Source organism: Macrobrachium rosenbergii, chromosome 30 (genome assembly GCF_040412425.1).
Source record: "Macrobrachium rosenbergii isolate ZJJX-2024 chromosome 30, ASM4041242v1, whole genome shotgun sequence".
Taxonomy (NCBI): Eukaryota; Metazoa; Arthropoda; class Malacostraca; order Decapoda; family Palaemonidae; genus Macrobrachium; species Macrobrachium rosenbergii.
Genome location: NC_089770.1, coordinates 19,200,347 through 19,222,080, shown reverse-complemented (window position 1 = coordinate 19,222,080; position 21,734 = coordinate 19,200,347). Strand labels below are relative to the sequence as shown.

The window sequence follows — 21,734 nt, the reverse complement described above, 5'->3', positions numbered from 1 at the left end:
TGTTATGATGAAGTAATTCCATTGTCTTTTAGGAAATCTCGGGTCTGTGATGCCCCTAAGACAATTATTTTCCGTCATGGTTCTTCCGGAAATTAAAATAGACCATCGGACGAAGAGCCCTTCTATTCTTACGCTGGAATATCACTGCTCTTGCCAAGTCAGATCGACGGTGTCCCCCTCTGTCTATTCCCGAAAGCTCCTCCCATTTGATCAAGGGCCGCCCCGCGGAATCCCGATTGGCTCCCGAAAAAGTGGGCGGGGCTTGACAAGTTATGGGCGGGTTGTCGTAAGCGCCTCTTATAGTGGCGTGTTGGAACTTAACTGAGGAAGGTGAAAGTGTCTTGGGGGCCCTTGGACGTAGGTGTGTTGCGGTCCGATTTTCCCGTCGTCGCTCCCGCAGAAGCCACAGGAGTGATATCCGAAAAAAGACTTTTGTTAAGTGATGATGGCCCCGCGACCCACCAGCCCCGTCATGAACTCGGTGTGTGGCCGCGAGTCGTCGGTGTCACCTCCGTCAGTAGTGGCTCCGTTGGCTATCAAGCCCTCTTCGTTGGGGGACAGCCAGGGCGTCCCTATGACGGCAGATCAACAGCAGCAGCGTTTGTTGTACCAACTGGCTTTAGCTGAGCGTCTGAGATTGGCTTCCGCAGGTTTGGCGTGGGCGCGACCTCCCCTGCTGACGCATCAGCCCCATCACCTTCAGGAGCCCACGGCGGCCGGCTCTCTGATGGGCGGGGGTCTCATGAACGGATTAGGCTTTCCGGTGGTTGGGGGATTAGGATCAGTTGCAGCCTTCGGCGGCGGTGTGATCAGTGCTGCAGCAGCCTCGCAGATGTCCCCAGCGGCCTACCCTCCCACCCATCCTCTGTACGGGTACCGGCTCCTGGACCCTCGCATGTTATTGCCGAGGGGACCGGAGGAACCCAAGCCCCAGCACTCTTACATCGGGCTCATCGCAATGGCCATCCTCAGCAGCCCCGAGAAGAAGTTGATTCTGAGTGACATTTATCAGTACATTTTGGATCATTATCCTTATTTCCGGTCTCGCGGGACCGGTTGGAGGAACTCCATCCGCCACAACCTCTCCCTCAACGACTGCTTCATGAAGTCCGGCCGCTCCGCCAACGGCAAAGGCCACTACTGGGCCATCCACCCGGCCAACATCGACGACTTCCGGAGGGGCGACTTCCGACGCCGGAGGGCGCAACGGAGGGTGAGGAAGCACATGGGCCTCGCCGTCGATGACGACTCCGAACCCGAGACGCTCTCCCCGCCCCCGCCCCCTCACACCACCTCCTGCCACGAGATCCCAGCCCTTCCAGCCCTTCCTCGCCTCCCGACGACAGAGGTAACCAAACACCTAACGAGACCCAAGAGGCAGTTCGACGTCCTGAGTCTTTTGGCGCCCGACGCCCCTCGGGAACTGGCATCAGGCGGTTCCCAAGAAAATACTGCTGAGGAAGCGGTTGGAATGGAGGTCACCAGCGCTACAGACCTTCTGCGGGAGAACCACCTCAGGGTGGTAGACGATCTCCGCCTTCAGGTACGTGATGTGAGTGAAGACGACGACGTGAATCATACGCTTCATCTAAAAGCGACGCATTGCTTGCCCTTGAGCAGTTCGGAGCCTGACCTTCGTCGCCCCATCAAGGACTCCCCCTTGCTGATCAGGTCTGACGAAGGAGGAGAAGGCGAAGCAGAAGGCGCCGATGGAAATGAAGACGACGAGGAACGGGAGGAGAAGTGCATTCCTTTGTTCCACAGCAGTAATCAGAAAGTCGTCCCTTCCTCCTCCTCCTCCTCCCCCTCCCCCTATATGACTACCGGAGGAGGAGGACGTGACAAAGGCTGCCTCCCACCTGCAGCGAGGGATTCCCCTTCCCCCTTAGAGTATTTATCAGCACCTTGGCATACCCCATCCTCTCCGGCGACGGCTGTGGAACCCCACAACTCCAACTCTTCGCCCATCGTCCGCCCAACCTCGCCACCCCTTCATTATGTCCGCGATCTGATGTCATCCAGCATCCGAAACTATCCAGCAAACCTCATCCAACCTCACGTCAGCAAACCAGTCATCCAGAACCTTCCCAGTTCAACCTCACTGAATAGCTTGAACCTCCAACCAATTCCAGCCAGCCATGGGCCTAACCTCTCGCCCCACCAGCCCCATCCCAGCATCAACCTCAGCCCTTTCCCATCCATCCATTCGAGAGCCCATCTGTCCCCATCCACGTCCAGTACCCATCATTTGCCCATCGCTGTTTCTCATGAGAGTAATTCGGAGATTCATACCGATCACTGAAGATCGATAGGTCATTTTTGTGGTTTTTGTGATAGATTTTAAATGCCATTATTATTATTAATATTATCATTATTATTATAGATTCTATGTGACTTTACAAGTAAATTAAAATTGCAAACGAAGCGATTTGGTTTCATTTTCCTTTTTTTGATATAAATGCAAGTTACTAGGAATGATTATTGCAAGGGATTGGCAATTAAAAGAAAAAAATATTAATTATTAGGAATTCTATTAAGTGTAACTATTTAGCAAAGCTACAGTCCAAAGTTCAAATAAAAAAAGTTTGTTTCACTCATCAAATTTTTTTTTATCATTAAATTTTAGATTGCTTACTTTATCTTTTTAAAAATTTAAAATGATGCGTAATAAGAAGAGATGTAGATTTCATGTGTGTATATATGTGTGTATGTGTTTTGTTTGTTTGTTGTTTATATCAAGAATTATTTCATTAATTTTGGATAATATTGAAACCTTTTCGGATACATATATCCTAACTGATGATGTCATAACTAAGAAATGTACATAAATTTGACAGTAGTAAATTGTACTATTCAGACTATAGAATAAAATATTTTTGGGGGGGAATTTTTTATGATATTTTTTATTAATACTATTGTTGATGTTATTATCAGCAGTAATACAGCACAGCTGCTATCATTATTATCCCCATTATAATTATCGTTGTTGTTTTTGCTGTGATAATAATGATTAAATTGTGGTCATAATTTTATTTTGATGTTTTTATTGAAATCAATTTATTTTCTCTATTATAATTTGTGGTATATATACGGTATATATATAAATACATATATGTATATGAGCATTATGCTTATTGTGGTTGATCAGTGTTCATTGTATATATATATATATATATATATATATATATATATATATATATATATATATATATATATATATATATATATATATATATATATATACATATATAATGTATATATATAATAGTTGTGGTATACATCTCTCATTTTATTAAATGTCGCTTCTTTCCCAGGTACAAAAAAATGTATGTATGCAGTTTTTTCACACATGCACTTAAATACCGTACATTGTTTTAACATATAACAATAATGATATTTTCTTTTATACCAAAGTGCAATTAATGATAGCAGTGGACTATGCCAATTACAATAATCATGTTACATTACTATATGATAACCTTTAAATCAGTAGTACGGAATGTATGTATGACATATTTATTATACACAGTTGTATTTATCAGTTCATATATATATATATATATATATATATATATAATATATAATATATATATATATATATATATAATAGATATATACAAACACACACACATATATATATATATATATATATATATATATATATATATATATATATATATATATATATATATATATATATATATATATATATCTCGTATATATATTACCAGCAATTATTCATAACCGCCAGTAAATGAATTCAGTATTATTATTATTATTATTATTATTATTATTATTAATCTGGTAGTTGTTGTTTTAAATGTATTTTACTAATATTAAGGGCATTAGAAGACAGTTATTTTTGAGCAAGCGTGTATGATTATTAATGTCATTATTATTCAGTTCGCCATGAACCAATACCCACGTTTTTGTAACGTATGTTTTTCTCTGCTCATTTACAGTTATTTTGTCTAGTTTGTATCTTTATTAATTTTATTTAATTTACCTATAGTTATCTTCCCGTGACATAGGCATTTTTTTTTAAAGCTTGTCTTACAAGCTCATTATTTTTTTTTTTTTTTGGATTGTTGCCGAGAATGTTTGTGTGTTCGTTGTGAATAATAATAATAATAATAATAATAATAATAATAATAATAATAATAATAATAATAAATATATCACTAATGTTTTTTGTCATTTTGGAATTAATAATAATAATAATAATATATCACTAATGTTTTTTGTCATTTTGGAATTAATAATAATAATAATAATAAATAATAATAATAATAATAATAATAATAATAATAATAATAATAATAATAATAATAAATAACTTTTCTGTTTTTCGCCATTTTGGCCGACAGCTCCTTCAAAGTCTTCCGTACGGGAATACCTAGGAATATTTTTTAAATATTCTTAGAAACAATTATTTTATTTTTATGTTTCTTGTAATCTTCCTTTTAGCGGTCAATAATCAAATCGCCTGAACTTCTGCCACATTTAATGGTCTGTAACGTTCAAAAATTATTATTATTATTATTATTATTATTATTATTATTATTATTATTATTATTATTATTATTATTATTATTATTATTATTATTATTTACTTTGAGTAGGAAGTAACCAGGGAATAGAATGCACGATGGGAAAAATAATAGACGAAGATAAAGATTGGAATTAAATATAACAAACAGTAACACGAAAAATTATATATATATAATATATATATATATATATATATATATATATATATATATATATATATATATATTAGTGTGCGTGTAAGTATGTGTGTGTGTAAAGAGAGAGGAAAATCTATCAAACAAGTAATATTGAACTTAAATAATCAGCAGCATAACATGAAGCTATTGCTGTGACGCAAGTAAAATAGATAAATAAACAACCCTCCTACCAAAAGACAACAAAACTCAAAACTAACGTGAGATGAGGACACAGCAACCCCAAATGGAAGAGCAGAAATAGAAAAATAAATAGAAAAATAAAAAAGATGAAATCAGAAAAACAAATGAACGTTTGAAGATCGTAGACGGTATATCACAGTCGTCTTAATTGGCTTTTAATTAGATAACTGTGTTTTAGTGTCATGACTCGCCTGCTTCATGAATAAATTTTTATGTCTACTCTCTTGGTAATGAATCATAAATTGCTTATCTTCATGAATCGTATAGTCATGTTATCATTCTGAATCAAGGACCATAATAATTTCATTGGTTGTCTGTAAATATTGTTGAAAGAAATACAGTAGTCTTGCCGTTACCAATGATAACATTATACAAAAGAATGGTGGTAATTTTGTTGTGATAAATCAATAACTGACAATAATGATTAATAGTAATATTGTACTGTTAGGCTGCATCTAACAAATAAATCACGGCAATTTTTTTTTTTTTTTTTTTGATGAATGACTATATTATAATTTATTCTGATTTATGACAGTAATTTTGCCCTATTAAGTGTCGTAATAAATAATTTTGTATTGTTAGGCTGCCTCTAACACAAATAAATCACGGCAAATTTTTTATGTTAATGAATGACTACAGTGTAACTTATTCTGGTTTATGACAGTAATTTTGCCCCATTAAGTGTCGTAACAAATCATTTCAACGATCAGAGGAAATTCGTCATAATGAATCAAACATAATTATCGCAGTTAAGACAATTGTTTATATTTTTCTTTAATCCGCGTCGTGTCTCTCCAAAATGGGGTGGCCCTACAGAAAAACAAGACGGCATTCACTCTAACATTCGCTCTCTTAACTTCTCAAGTCAAGAATACCTCGGGTCACATGTGTATATATATAATATATCTCTCGTGAGTTTATGTCGAAGTTGAACCCGGCCCGAATTGTCACTCGGTCTGTGCCTTCAGCACCTTATGGTAGTCATTCCTCCCTATCCTTTGTACTTGACTTTTATAATATTTGTATATATATATATATATATATATATATATATATATATATATATATATATATATATATATATATATATATATATATATATATATATATATATATATATATATATTATATATATATATATATATATATATATATATATATATATATATATATATATATATATATATATATATATATATATATATATATATATATATATTTTTTTTTAACTTGATTTTTAGTCCGAGTTGTTATTTGCACTTTTAACTTCTATTTTTATAGCTTGAAAATGGGACTTTTCGTCCTGAAACGTCGCAGCAACAATAAAGTACTTTGAAAAGGAATAAAGGACTGATCCTTCACCTAACCTACTGATGTCTACCGGTTGATAGAACCCCTTTCAATGCTCACTATATAAAGTCGAGACCGGTCAGGACCTACACCCCGTTTCTTATTTTTCACCTGTGGTTATGTGTGATAAATGAATCACGTACAAAAAGTGATAATATATATATATATATATATATATATATATATATAGTGTGTGTTTTAAAGAAACAGAGACCGGCAAGGGTGCCCAGATCAAACTATTATAGAAAAAATATATATTAGTGAACTACTGTACTTGATGGATTCCAAACCTGCCACAGTAAAAAGAGGTAGATTAAATAATTTGGGAAACACGAGGATATCTTAAGAATTCCGGATTCTGAAAACGAACGTCATTCTGATAATCGTCATCAACTTCATTATCTTATTACTGGTTCTGTTTCAGTAACTGTAATAAAAGTCGTTCCTTTTCTCTGCCGCTCCGTAGCACCCATGTGGCTGTCACTTCACATATAGAAATTATTCCGTGGAAGTCAAGAAAAATGGTGAATTATGATGTAATTAGCTTTTCCTTTCCCGCTATAATGCCAAGCTCTGGAATTCTCTCTCCGTCTCGTATAATCCCCCCTTCCAAGAATAGGCGGTGTCTGTCGCTTCCTCCCTGATGAAGCTCCTTTTCTCATATGCGTTGAAAAACTAAATATCCTTATTTTTATATTTTTATATATATATATATATATATATATATATATATATATATATATATATATATAATATATGTATACATACATAATTAAATTCGTGTGAGTTTTTCGTGTGAGTTTTACGAAAATGATGTATGTCACACAATAATTATATTCCACACATTTTTATGCCTCTCAATTATTATTATTAATATATAGCATTACGTTTCCATTTCGCACGTCATTAATTTTGTTATTGCTTTGAGAGTCATCCTAGCATGCATCATTGTTATTGTAATTATTAACGCTATATTACTTTTGTAATGGGTATTAATTATGATCACTATTTTTTCCTGTCCTTTCCATCACAGTAGTCAGTGACATCACTGATTCTTATTATTTTTCTCCTGAATTCTTTAATTAACCTTACGTTTGAGCCTCTGTATCTCTGCCACTCACACCAGGCCGCTAAGGTTTGTTGCGAGGCTCAGTAACGCTTGGTATTTTTTCAAAGCCACTGAGTTCACGCAGCACTCGACCCTTCTAATTTGTCCGGGCTTGTGACCGGCTTGAGTTGATGAACGCCTTCCTGTGGCCGAGTTATCTGTTAACTGAATTATTCTTTTCCTGGTTCAGGTCTTCGTTTAGGAAATGAGAGACGTTGCATTCTTTTGCGTCTTGTCAGGATTTTTGCTGAAATTGATTGGGCATTGATTTATCTCTCTCTCTCTCTCTCTCTCTCTCTCTCTCTCTCTCTCTCTCTCTCTCAGATTTTCTCTCCAGATTTTCCTGAAAAACGAGAACTCGTGCGTAGGCAAAATTTATATATATATATATATATATATATATATATATATATATATATATATATATATATATATATATATATATGTATATATATATATATATATATATGTGTGTGTGTGTGTGTGTGTGTGTGTGTTTGTATGCATGTATGCATGTGTATATATAAATATATATATATTCGCTTATATACTGCATCTAGTGTGATTTTTAAGCATATATATATATATATATATATATATAAAGAGAGAGAGAGAGAGAGGATTTTGATTGTCCGCTTGCAGCCATCTCCTGAAGCACAGAAGAAAAGCAGATGGGGGAAGAATAAAAGGGAGGTCAGACCCGGAAGGAAACGATTGGCTTGCCTCCTACAGGAAGAAGATTGTAGGAGCAAAGGGAAACGGAAGCAGAGAGAAAGTTCCAAATCTTGGCCCTGGAGAGAAACAGGTCAGATGTTCGTGTAGGGAGTGACCGCTTGTCTTGCCAAATCTGAATGACTGAAATTGGCGAGTTGAAGGACTAAATGGGACGAATTCACAGTCCGAGATATTTTCTTTCAGTTATTGATATGCCTTTCAGAGGATGATACATTTTAACATCTCTCAGTACCCTGCGTGATTTTAATAGTATGTGTTATTAATATTATCACTTCATGTATTTAATAAAAGAAACGCAGTCATAAGATAACTTACCAATATTTGTTTCATAAGTTTAACTAAAGCAGTGCAATATCTCGACGTTTCGACAGCTGAAATTTATCAAGAAGGTCCACTTCAGCTGCATCCAGAATCCCATTTCTCAATGCTGAAGGATCATAGTCTACGGTATAAACGGGTAGTTCTTATACAAACAACAAATCCAGTTTTCTCCATGATACAGTAAGTTTTGAGTCTCAGATTCTGTCGAGATTTTCAAAGCCTCTTGTCCTAGTCGATTTCTGTGTGGCTTTCACACATGTTGCCCTCAGACATAAACGTTGATCCAGAGCACCACTGACTATGTGTACATTCCCAAAGCAAGCTCAGCGAGGGCTCTCCAGCAGCATTCTTGGCAGATAAACAGTGTCCTCGGTTTAATGTGACGATTCAGATGTTGGGATCCTCAAAGGAGAGGTCTTGCCGTCAGTGCACCTCACGTGGTACACTGTGAGCATTACTAAAGGGTTTCTGTGGTGGTCATATTGGCCCCTAACTGCAGCCACTGTTTGGCCTCATACTTTACCTCCATTCCCGCTTCCTTTCTTCAGTCTTGGTGTCCAACACCTCTAACTGTTAATTCTTAGTATACATGTGTTTTTTTTTTCCTGTTCCACCTTTAGATCCTTGTAATTCATCGCCTTTATTTTCTGAATTTCTATATCACGCTATCCAACCACTCCAACTCCTCCTTTTCTCTGTCTTGAGCCCTGAATCGCCGAAAGTGTCCCAGTGCTTGGCTTGACAGCTTAAATTTCGTAAATCGGTCAATCAGTCAGATGTTGGAATACGCCTTCCACAAGTGTTGGTCCTATCGGCCCTTCAATTTTGTCAGCTAGAATTAAACAAGTAAAAAATGCGGGAAAGTTTCTTCGGCGCAATCGAGTTTCCTGTACAGCCGCTACAGCGTACAGTCAAGGCCACCGAAAATAGATCTATCTTTTGGTGGTCTCGGTATAATGCTGTATGACCCGCGGCCCATGAAACTTTAGCAACGGCCCGGTGGTGGCCTATCCTGTAGCGTTGCCAGAAGCACGATCATGGCTAATTTTAACCTTAAATAAGATAAAAACTACTGAGGATAGAGGGCTGCAGTTTGGTATGTTGGAGGGTGGATGATCAACATACCAGTTTGCAGCCCTCTAGCCTCAGTAGTTTTGTAAGCGCTAAGGGCGGACAGAATAAAGTGCGGACGGACGGACAAAGCCGGCACAATAGTTTTCTTTTACAGAAAACTAAAATGTTCTGCCAGTTGGTGCCGTGTGGAACAAAGGCACTTGCTGGGTGACGGATTCTTCACCTTTTTCAGGGTATCAGCATAAATAAGAATGCGAGAAGAGTGTGTTTACAAGCTCCGGCGAAACGTAAATGGGGCATCCTTACTGAGCATTCTGTAACTTTTTCTGGGTTTTTGCGTTTTCTAGTTTGTTGAAGGCTCTGTTTGTAGAAAATTCATCGCCAGAGTCTAGTTTCTCCCTGGTTTATGTTAGTACCTTAAAAAAAACAAGTAATTAAATTTAAATTTTAAATGCAGGAACAGTGAAGCACCGACCTCATTAGTAGCCAAAGTTAGCCAAACTTGTTATGAAAGTAGCCCCAAGAGTCAACAGAAATGAAATTCAAATTTTAGTAGCACTGGTTGTTCAAGTAGCCCAAAAGTAACCATGAATTATTTTAAGTCAATGTCTTTAACGCTATTGGCTTTCAGCGCCGCTCGTAACGGACCGCTAAAGTTTCTTGCAAGTTTCAGTGAGGCTTAAACCCCAAGTACAACCCTTTTCACCCATCAAGGCTTGGCATTGGCTTCATTACAGGCACTCCCTTGGCAAAATTCTTGGGTTAAAAGAACACCGAGAATCGGTTATTTTTCTTGAAAATCTGATGGGAACGAGAGCTTCATCGTTTGGTGGTTGGTGAGAGTCCAGAGATCCACATTAGACCTCTTATCCCTCTTCAAGGGTCGGTTTGGAAGCAAGGCCGCCTTAAACTAAACCAATCAGCCGATGTCGGAAGAGGACCGTTAAATCCAAACAACTATTATGATTTACTTTTAAATCGTATATATTTGAGAGAATACTCAGTCCGTTCTCTTGTTTAATCAATCTTTTGCTGGAGGTGGTAATGGGTTGAAACGACGCCTGAAGAGGCGACAGACTGAGTGAATTCTAGAATTCTTACTGAAAATTAATAATCTTGTTTTTCCGAATTCATTCCAATTTCATTTTTTCCCACACGTTCTGTTGTGACAGGTAACTGCAGAAGTGTATATACATTATGTCTCTACACCTCCGTGGTTGAGTGGGTAGCGTGCTAAAGTTTAAAACCAGAATTCGTAAGTTCCCAAATCATTAGGCCGCTAAAATGCTAGTATGAAGTTTAGCAGGTCGTGAGGCTCTCAAGCATCCTATATTGGTTTAAGAAAAAAGGGCAATAAACTGAATGATCTCGATTTTCGAAGCCAGCCTTCTGAAATGGAAATATATATATATATATATATATATATATATATATATATATATATATATATATATATATATATATATATATATATATATATATATATATATATATATAATGTGTGTGTGTGTGTTATTTCTAAATGTATGTGATATTACCAGTTGCTCACAGGGAAATTTATTTTGAAACACTGATGTTACAAGCTTGTGAGTAACGGGGAATAAGTCTTAGAAAGTTTTTTTATGGCCAAAGTTTAGAAAGTGTTAGATTTGAAAGTAACTGGTGTGAAAGTGCATCAGAGACTAGGTTAATGGACAGAGTAATGCAAGAAGCCAGAGGAATGACATTAAGATGTAAATGCAAAGTTCTGTTTAAAAAAAAAAATGGTCCACTAGTGCAGTGTGGAGTGGCTGATGTTTGCCGATGATCCAGTGTTAATTAGACATAGTGAAGGGAAACTACAGAATCTAGTGAAAGAACTTAAATATATTTTGGAAGAGGAGAAAGTTGAAAGAGAACGTGAGTAAAAATAAGAGTATCAGGGTATGTGGTAACTAGGAAGATGTAGCAACGACTGTAAATATGTCAATATATAGGATGTTAGGATTAGAGAAAGGGTCAGTTACGGTGAAGCAGGGAAGGCAGCAGTTTATGAAAGTGAAGTGTAGGCAGTTGATGTGAATGAAAGAAATATCTTGGAGTCCACTGAAATGAAAAAATTATTTATATGAAGACTATATATAAAATATATATAATGTGAATGAAAGAAAATATCTGAAGTCCATTGAAATGAAATGAAAAATTATTTATATATGAAGAATCTCTCTCTCTCTCTCTCTCTCTCTCTCTCTCTCTCTCTCTCTCTCTCTCTCTATATATATATATATATATATATATATATATATATATATATATATATATATATATAGAGTGAGAGAGAGAGAGAGAGAGAGAGAGAGAGATGAAAGAAAATATCTTAAGTCTATTGAACTGAAAAATTATTTATATATGAAGACTATATATATATATATATATATATATATATATATATATATATATATATATATAGAGAGAGAGAGAGAGAGAGAGAGAGAGAGAGAGAGAGAGAGAGAGAGAGAGAGAGAGAGAGAGAGTTAAGATGAGCGATTAACGTCGCCAACAGCCGTGACTAATCCCAATCGAGCCATACAATGAGGTGGGAGCTAAGCAGATAAACAGACCGACACAACAACAATTGAGTTATTTGACTCTTCGCTGTAAATACGGTTCGAATCGATGGTCTTTTCTCGCAGAAAGGGAGAGAGAGAGAGAGAGAGAGAGAGAGAGAGAGAGAGAGAGCACAAGCTGGATAGATGCAAAGAAGAGAGAGAATTAAGAGAAAGGAAATAAAATGATGCATGGACAGAGAGATGAAGCAGAGACCAATGGATACAAGAGGCTTCAACGATGAGAGCGAAAGAATGTGAGAGACAAATGGAAAATTAAGTGACATATATATATATATATTATATATATATATATATATATATATATATATATATATATATATATAGAGAGAGAGAGAGAGAGAGAGAGAGAGAGAGAGAGAGAGAGAGAGAGAGAGAGAGAGACGTAGACACAAAACCAGAAATTTAAATGAAATATGGAAGAAGAGGAAGGAAGACTTAAAATAAAGAGAAGGAATAGTTAAGGAAAAATGAAATGAAGGTAGAATCCATGAAATTGAAATAAATCCTCCTCCTCCTCCTCCTCCTCCTCCTGTGAAAAGAGAGAGAGAGAGAAAGAGAGAGGAAATTGATGACTCGAACGCATTTGATATCGGAGGAATCTGCCTTGCCCATGCTTTGCTTTTGTACCGAATTTACCTATTTGGGGGCGTACGCGCACGTGTGTAGCCTGTTTACCGAAAAACTCTTCCTAAACCTTTCATTGCCCCCAACGGGACGTCCATCTGCCGGCCTTTTGTCCTCATAACAAACTCTTCTTACAGATGCTGAGCCCGATAAGGTTCCATTGTGGCTGAATTAGCGTTGTTTCCGAGCTGCGACAAATACTGTCGTTTTTGTCCCTGTTCAGAGCATTGTCCTTTGCTTTCCCGTCACTGCGATGACAAATATTGTCGTTTTTGTCCAGGTTGAGGAACTGTCCTTCTCTCTCTCTCTCTCTCTCTCTGAGCGAAAGCACAGGACGCAAAAAGATTGTCTTTTCTTGGAGTTGATGTAGTTGTCCTGTCGAAGGGATGAAAAGGTTGTTTGTTTTCTCTCTCTCTCTCTCTCTCTCTCTCTCTCTCTCTCTCTCTCTCTCTCTCTCTCTCTCTCTATTGCTCTTCTCCTCGACGGAAGATAAATCTCCCCTCAATTCAGACGCTCGCATAAACTTCAAAACCAATCATACGCTCCCTAGTGGCAGTACAAAAGTTAAAATCGTTAAAACAGAAAGTTTACGAAAATCACCAAAATATTAAAATGCTCGGTAATGAAAATAGATAATATTATAAAACCAGAAAGTATTTTTTAAGACGGGTGGGGGCTGTGTGTGTGGGCGTCGACTTATACTGTACACAAAACAGTAATGACTTTGTATTTCAGTTAAAGCTATAAAGAGCCCTTGAGATTGAGTCTGATGTCAGCTGGAGTGTGAAGTGTTCATATCAAATTAAGTCAGTTTTAGCTTTTGGGCGTGAAGTTGGCATCACAACTTAGGTGCTGAGGTCAGCACCTGCGTAATTCAAAGTAATTTATACTAACCTAACAGATGCGAATTATGTTTTTTTTATTTAATAAGCAGATGACGATTAACTTTTGATTATAATATATATATATATATATATATATATATATATATATATATATATATATGATCAAGAGTTAATGGTCTTCTTGCTTATTAAATAAAAAACAGAATTCTCATCTGTTAGGTTAATATAAATTCTTTTAAGTTACGCAGGTGCTGATCTCAGTTCCTAAGTAATTGATATATATATCTATATATATATATATATATATATATATATATATATATATATATATATATATATATATATATATATATATATATATATATATATATATATATATATATGCAGAATCTACTGGTCACTTTTACCAGATACATATGTAATTGTAATAGCCACAATGCCCTCTTAACTTATCAAATTCTTCGTGCTTTTTTGGATATGCTTTTCACTACAAAGCCGTGAGATCCAAGGGCAAGAAATTGAAGAGACTGTGATGGCCGGTCATGGGAAACGAACCTGCGTCACCATAATCACAAGGAGGCTACGTTGCCGACATGCTTGTCGCTACAAAGCCGTAAGATCCAAGGGCAAGAAATTGAAGACACAGTGATGGCCGGTCGCAGGAAACGAACCCGCGTCACCATAATCACAAGGAGGTCACGTTGCCGACCTGACCACGTCACCATAATCACAAGGAGGTCACGGTGCCGACCTGACCACGTCACCATAATCACAAGGAGGTCACGTTGCCGACCTGACCTTCTCGTGGTCAGGTCGGCAACGTGACCTTGTGATTATGGTGACGCGGGTTCGTTTCCCGCGACCGGCCATCACAGTCTCTTCAATTTCTTGCCCTTGGATCTTACGGCTTTGTAGTGACAAGCATATCCAAAAAAGTGCGAAGAATTTGAGAAGTTAAGAGGGCATTGTGGCTATTACAATTATATATATATATATATATATATATATATATATATATATATATATATATATATATATATATATATATATATATTTAATGTGTATGTATGTATGTATGTATATTTTTAAGAGGGCATTTGGGTATGTGTGTGTATGAACTTCTTTGTTTTATATATCTGTCTTCTAATTTCAAGTTGAAAGTGCGTAGTTAATTTAATATAATAATTCATTTTGCTCATGCTTTGATATTTCAGTAAATCGTCCCCAATATTTTATATGACTCTAGGAATAAATAATCCTCTTTTGAGTTTGTGATTTCCACTTCAGTCCATTTTATTTGCGTTATGAAAAGTTTTATAGTATCAGTCTTTATGATAAATGAATTGATTTATGTGAACAATCCACACGAAAAGGGATAAAAATTGCATAAACTAATTATTAATTTTTCTCGAAACAGAGACGTGAGGTGACTGGAATTTAAAAATTACTTTTAAAATGTTCGACGTATCTAACTGGTTCAACTATTTAAAAGCAATACTTTTCGACATTGAGTTCCTCACTGGACGGGTGGGTATCGTTCTCAGCTAGCACTCTGCTGGTCCCGCGTTCGATTCTCCGACCGGCCAGTGAAGAATTAGAGGAATTTATTTCTGGTGATAGAAATTCATTTCTCGTTATAATGTGGTTTGGATTCCACAGTAAGCTGTAGGTCCCGTTGCTAGGTAAACCATTGGTTCTTAGCCACGTAAAATAAATCTAATCCTTCGGGCCATCCCTAGGAGAGCTGTTAATCAGCTCAGTGGTCTGGTTAAACCAAGGAATATTTTTTTTTTTTTTTTGACATTGAATTGTTGAACTGAGAGGAGACAACGAAACTGTCACTGTGAGAGGCTTGGCCAGAGTGACTGGGATGCCGTCAACAGCCTTTGTGTGACTGGATGGGTTTTATTGATTTTTTCTATTAATAATCAGATGATACTGATAGGACGTGTCTCTTGTGAATCACGCGAGGCGGAGACCTTGCACGCATGGATGTAGACAAGCACGTGGTACTTACGTATTGTTTGTTAAATGAATAGCTCTCTCCCTCTCCCTCTTTCTCCCTCGCATTGTTTGTTAAATGAATAGCTCTCTCTCTCTCTCTCTCTCTCTCTCTCTCTCTCTCTCTCTCTCTCTCTCTCTCTCTCTCTCTCTCTCTCTCTCTGTGTCTGTGTGTATTATTTATTTATTTATTTATTTATTTATTTATATTTGTATATATAGTTCGCCATTCATGCTTAACTTCATTTATCTGTCTTACCCACAAACCCCCATTCTTTTACTATTACTTTATGCACTGAATATCCTGAGAACTTTTTACTTGCTTCCCATTCCAAACGCCTTCAGTCCATTACCATTCTTTTCCTACCTGATACAAAGTCCTTACAATCCACTTGGAACGGAAGCCTCAACAAATGACAATCAATTTTTGTTAGCACACTTAACCTACGATAGCCAAAATCCTAGTGATCCTGTTACAGACAGGAGAGTACCACATGACTCGTCCAATGTATTTACTTGCGCAGATCACTTGTAAACGAGGCCTTGTGATCTTGCTAGACCAGAACCCTTCATTAGAGCATATTCATTCCGTTTTCCTCCTTGACCAACCTTAGCGATACTCCTTGTGACCTTACTAGACACCAAAATTTTAAATGTTATATTTAACACATTGAATCCTGTGATCCCATTTATGTGAATAACTTCAGTGTAACACATCCAGTATATTTAGAGCCTTTGCAGTTAGTATCAAAAAAATCCTTGCGATCTTACTAGACCCAAAAAAAACTTTAGTGAAAGACGTCCAATCCTTTTTCATGTGTCATCCATGGTGTTCTTACCATACGCCGAAACCTTCAGTTTAATACGTCCAATCCATTTTCAGCCTTTGATAACCTTGAAAAGACTCCGAGTATCTTACAGGGCTTGAGAAACTTCAGGCTTAATCTAGTTTTCTCCTTTTCTAAATTTAGTAAAAGTCCTCGTCATCTTTCTAAAGACAAAAAGTCCCTACTCTGACTCATTGAGCCTGTCATCATCCTTTGTCTATTTCTGCTAAATTCTTTTCTGATATCAGTAGAAAAAAAAGCCTGCTGTATTCAGTATAACATTCAACCCGTTTTAATTTTTTTTTTTTGTCAGTATTAACGGAATCCCTTGTGATTTTGCTGAAGACTTCAGCATAACACTTCCAGTCTGTTGTCATCCTTTGCTAACCTTAGCAAAAGCCCACCGTAGCCAGCCAGGGTATGTTACGAAGGTAAACGGAAGCCAGGAAGATGAAGCCATGAATGTAAATATAGTGGAAGAATGGTGGGGTTAATTCGCTGTGTATTAAGAGTAACATGACAGATAGATGTGAGCGCTGTGTATTTAAGAGTAAACATGACAGATAGATGTAAGGTTAATTCGATGTATATTTAAGAATAAACATGACAGATAGATGTGAGATTAATTCACTGTGTATTTAAGAGTAAACATGACAGATAGATGTGAGGTTAATTCGCTGTATATTTAAGAGTAAACATGACAGATAGATGTGAGATTAATTCGCTGTGTATTTAAGAGTAAACATTACAGATAGATGTGAGGTTAATTCGCTGTATATTTAAGAGTAAACATGACAGATAGATGTGAGATTAATTCGCTGTGCATTTAAGAGTAAACATGACAGATAGATGTGAGATTAATTCGCTGTGTATTTAAGAGTAAACATGACAGACAATGTGAGGTTAATTCGCTAATGTGAGGTTAATTCGCTGTGTATTTAAGAGTAAAATGTGACGGGTAGATGAATGAAAAGGCGAGTCATCAAAGAATGAGGGAAGTAACAAAGGTGTGCGGTTAAGATTAGGAGAAAATTTGAATGCTTAAGGAAATCAAAGTGAGAATGTAACAAGGGATTGTTAAGCCATCCTTCCATTAAGGAACTGTTAAATAGAAATGAAAAAAACGTAAGGAGAATAATACTGAAAGACTAGGAATTGTGGATTTTCATAGATTTGATACAAGATTAGCATATATGTAATATATATATATATATATATATATATATATATATATATATATATATATATATATATATATATATATATATATATATATATATATATATATATATATATATATGTATATATATAAACATATATATATATATATATATATATATATATATATATATGTGTGTGTGTGTGTGTGTGTGTATGTATATATGATAACCTTGTATATAATCTGTATAGAGGCTTTCAAAATAATATACATATTATGAATATATGATATAATCTGTAGTATAGTGTAGTGAAATTCATAAATGTTGAGATCTGTGCGAGAGGTATGTAATCAATTTCCATTTTGTTTTTACTTTTTTTCAGTTCAAGAGGTTTGTATCCTTTCTTAAAAAAAAAATATGCCTCTAGAATAAAAGTAGCAGCATCTGCTATAGCCACCCATACCCCCTGAAACGACCTAATTTAATCTGTTGATACCCTTCTTCCTTGTATTCAAAATTCCATTCTCTCCTGCTATGGCAGCCTAATTATGAAAAGGGGGTGGGGCGAGGTGGAGGGCCTCGACGAGGTAATCTTCGCTGCATTGGATTGAAACTCTCTCTCTCTCTCTCTCTCTCTCTCTCTCTCTCTCTAACAAAACTTGTACTTTTTGAATAAATAGGTAAATCAGACCTGTTTCTTTTTCCCCAAACAACTGGTAGTCGGGTACTTGCTTTGTTAGTATAATTAACAGCTCTTTTGGAGTTTAATTTAACAATAAATATCAAATTTCAGATTTCCATACTCCCTTGAACACAGTTTTCTTGCAGTAAGTAAATACATAAATAAAATAATTCGGTAATCACGCAAAATAAACGTGGCCAGTTTCCAGACAGTCGACTTGGCAGGCATTGTAAAAAGGTGATTACTGTAACCTCACAAGAATGAAGTCTTAATTCTTGACTGCGGAACAAACACCGAGCATTAGTTTTGCAAACCTGTTCTAGTCTAACAGACTTCTAGTGAGCGCTTGGAGATTACTGTAGAAGTATTAAAATTGCTTCAGAAGTATCGTATTGTTTGTTCGGTGAATTTCCTCACGTTAACGACTTGGAAGATGAAACTGATATTTAACCAGCTGCTAATGGCACTGTGTACTTCATACTCTCATAGCTTTGCACCAGTGGCTGGAAATTGGTCTGTTTCTATCGAAAGGTTCGTTATGAAGGTAAATGTTATGGGATAGGTTGTAGGGAATAGCAGAGTTTTTTGTTTAATGTTAACAATACTTGATTAACTGTCATGAAAGTTTGTGTACTGCATGCAAAGCAGGAATATAAGGTAGATCGCATGATTAATGTTCCTTCCTTACAAAAATTTATCCAAGCCTCGATTAAACTTACGACGAACTTTATTGGTCTAGTGCAGGAGGCAGTGAGTCAGATGAGTCCCGAAAGCAGACAGAGAAGTCAGCATACTGTACTGTAGTTCTCGTTATTTTTAGATTAAAACAAAGGGTAAAATCTCATGTTGCGTTGGCGTGTATTTTTTTTTTTAAGATCAGTAGTTTGCAATGGCAGTAGACTACCTGATGAATCTGGACCAAGATTAAGAACTGGAAATAGTAGTGTTCGCCATTTCATGATAAATGTATCATTGGTACCATAGGAGCATGATCTTTGGTGTTTCTTTATCGTGTGGTGTCACGCGAATACAATATGCTGGTGATTTTTTTTATTATAGTATGACATAAAATTTACACCAAGGAGCTTTCTTATATTGTGGGTCCGCATTTGTTTTTTAAACAGTAATATAAAAACAGTTACGGAAATTGCTTTATTTATATCCAGTCCCTGGTTTTTCAAGTTCGAAAGTTAATTTTTGTTCAAAATGTCTGAATTTTGGGCAGGGGTGGTTTAAATAATAACTTAAAAATGGGGAAGACTTGAAGTAATAAGTACCTTAAAGTTGAACTTCATCGTATCTTCAACTTAGCCACTCCTGACGGAGAAAGTCATTTAAAAATGCTGGTAATATTTTCCTTTATATGATTACGTAAAATTCCGTCCACGAATTAACTTTCGCACATGAACTGGCTACAATCCGTTGCAAAGGTAAACCCTTAGTACTACTACTGCTATTCTTACCGAGTGTCAGCCATACTCATGCGGTCTGGTCTTCCACGGTTACATTATGAGTTCCATGTCAAAATTTGGACGGTCCATGCTAGAGAAATACGGATGGAGTGAAGGTATGGAGAGGTGTTTAAGTGTTTTTAAAATTAATGATGATAATAGTGTCTGGGCTAGTTTGCGCGATGTTCATGGCTACGTGTCATGATCCTTTCTCTGTCAAAGAATTTCTGCTGTTGTGTAGGAAGTTTTGTTTTAAGAATTTTTTTTGTTTAAACTAAACGTAGCTAATTAATAAGGATAGGGCTGGGTTCCATTATGGTGCGTTTTGTGGTAAAAATTATGAAAAATACACCAAGACTATGCTCCCTTTGAGAGTATGATTTTATGTTTGTGTAGGCTATGCAGGAAAGTTGAGTTTACAGCAGGGTAAAGGATCGGGGTTGAGACACATGGGTGGTAGAATTTTCACTTTTCACTCGATATTTAATCGGAGAAATAACAAAAAAATTAAACCTCTAAATAAACCTTCCAAAAAATTGAAGCTTCATTAACAAAATGAGCTATAGGAAACTGCCATAAGAACTAAAGTAAGCATGTGAAGTCTTCGTAAAATAGGTGTTGAAGGCAATTTTAAATCCAATGTGGTATCTTCCCAAATACTGAGACAAAATTGAGTGGCGATTAGACACTTCCTTCCCAGTGCTCATTTAACAGTGTAATGACACTAATTGTGTATACGAGTAGGCTATATGTAATGTTTATAGATATTACTCAAGATTTTATGTGTAATCAGCATGATAAAACAACATTTTGTTGCCTATACTATGAAAATATGAGACATGGAATTCCTGTCTGTCATGTGGTTGAACTGAAATGCATTTTTACCTTTAACCCACAAGGTGGAGCATCGCTAAATTCGACGCTTTATATGCTGCGTAAGGACAACGTCGATGTTATTGAAGCTTTATTTTCAAATATCGCAGTAAATTTAGTCCCTCCCCTTAGCTCTGTTTGAGTGACGTCAACAATAGTCTTACCAGCCATTCAGCTCACTATTAAACATAAAAATAGCAAAATTGTAAACCCGTCAGCCCGGGGGCTAGGACCAGGGAGGCTTTTGTACCCAGAAGTTGAGCAACGGTCGAAGATTTTTATAAATCTTTATTTTGTGAATTTTGGAGACAATGGCTTTTGATGATGATGCATATTCATTTTCATCAAATAGTGATATCTAGATAATTAAAATGATAGTGATGACAGTAATGTTGGTTTTAAAGGTAGTGTGCATAGGATAGTTAACATATACACACATATATACCCATTCAACCAATTAATAACTGTTGTATATTTTTTGTACTTTTATAGGTGTTTCTTGAATAGCTAAGGAGTAAGATTGTCATAAAAAATTTGAAATTCTCAGAAAATACTGCACGAAGCATTCCAAAACTAAAAAGTGGCTTTTGAAAAATTGTTTTCATTCCAAAAAATATTCTTTTTAAATATAAGTTTTTAAAAGTATCTTATATTTTATTTTTTATTTTTACTCTGTGACACAAGGCAATTACAACCATGTATAACATTAGGTGATGAGTTAAAAAATGAGCATGAAAATATTGGTTCCATTACTGAAGTTGCAAATGCGTAATACTGCCGTCGTCCTTAAGTGGCATCCCCCAGCATCTCTTTGGTTAATCCGTGGTTTTATCCTTGCTGACATCACAACTGAAGCTCCACAGTGCTTATTTGATTGTAATTATGCACATTTTGTTCTTAATTCACTCAAAATACCACTAAAATATGTGAGAATGTTTGTTAACAGTACTTTACTCTATCAAAGTAGTGAAGCTGTGGCGGAAACAATTTTCCAGCTTTATTGTACATCTAGCTGCCACAAACATCTGAGAGCGGACGACGCATTAGTGAACTGTTTACAATAGAAATGTAGTACAGTATTTTTTTGTTAGGACTTTTTATTTAAGTCCATATTACTATGTATACTTCTGAGACATGTAATGTGTA

General features: G+C 36.1%; 2 protein-coding genes across 3 annotated transcripts in view; both read left to right on the top strand.

The window, feature by feature from the left end:
* The window catches only part of LOC136855117 (G patch domain-containing protein 4-like), a 120,785-nt gene that overhangs the window by 64,802 nt on the left and 34,249 nt on the right, over positions 1–21,734 (top strand). Inside the window, exon 1 of one of the 2 annotated variants that reach the window (XM_067131961.1) lies at positions 19,068–19,831. The exons of the other annotated variant lie outside the window; for it this stretch is intronic. Coding sequence (XP_066988062.1) covers positions 19,774–19,831 — 58 coding nt within the window. The 5' untranslated portion in view covers positions 19,068–19,773. Of the gene's footprint in view, positions 1–19,067; positions 19,832–21,734 lie in introns of those variants that run through there. 2 annotated transcript variants of the gene reach the window in all.
* Positions 286–2,424, top strand: LOC136855112 (uncharacterized). Its single transcript, XM_067131946.1, has one exon. It carries the CDS (start codon positions 443–445, stop codon positions 2,300–2,302), a length of 1,860 nt encoding a protein of 619 aa, XP_066988047.1. The 5' UTR covers positions 286–442; the 3' UTR covers positions 2,303–2,424.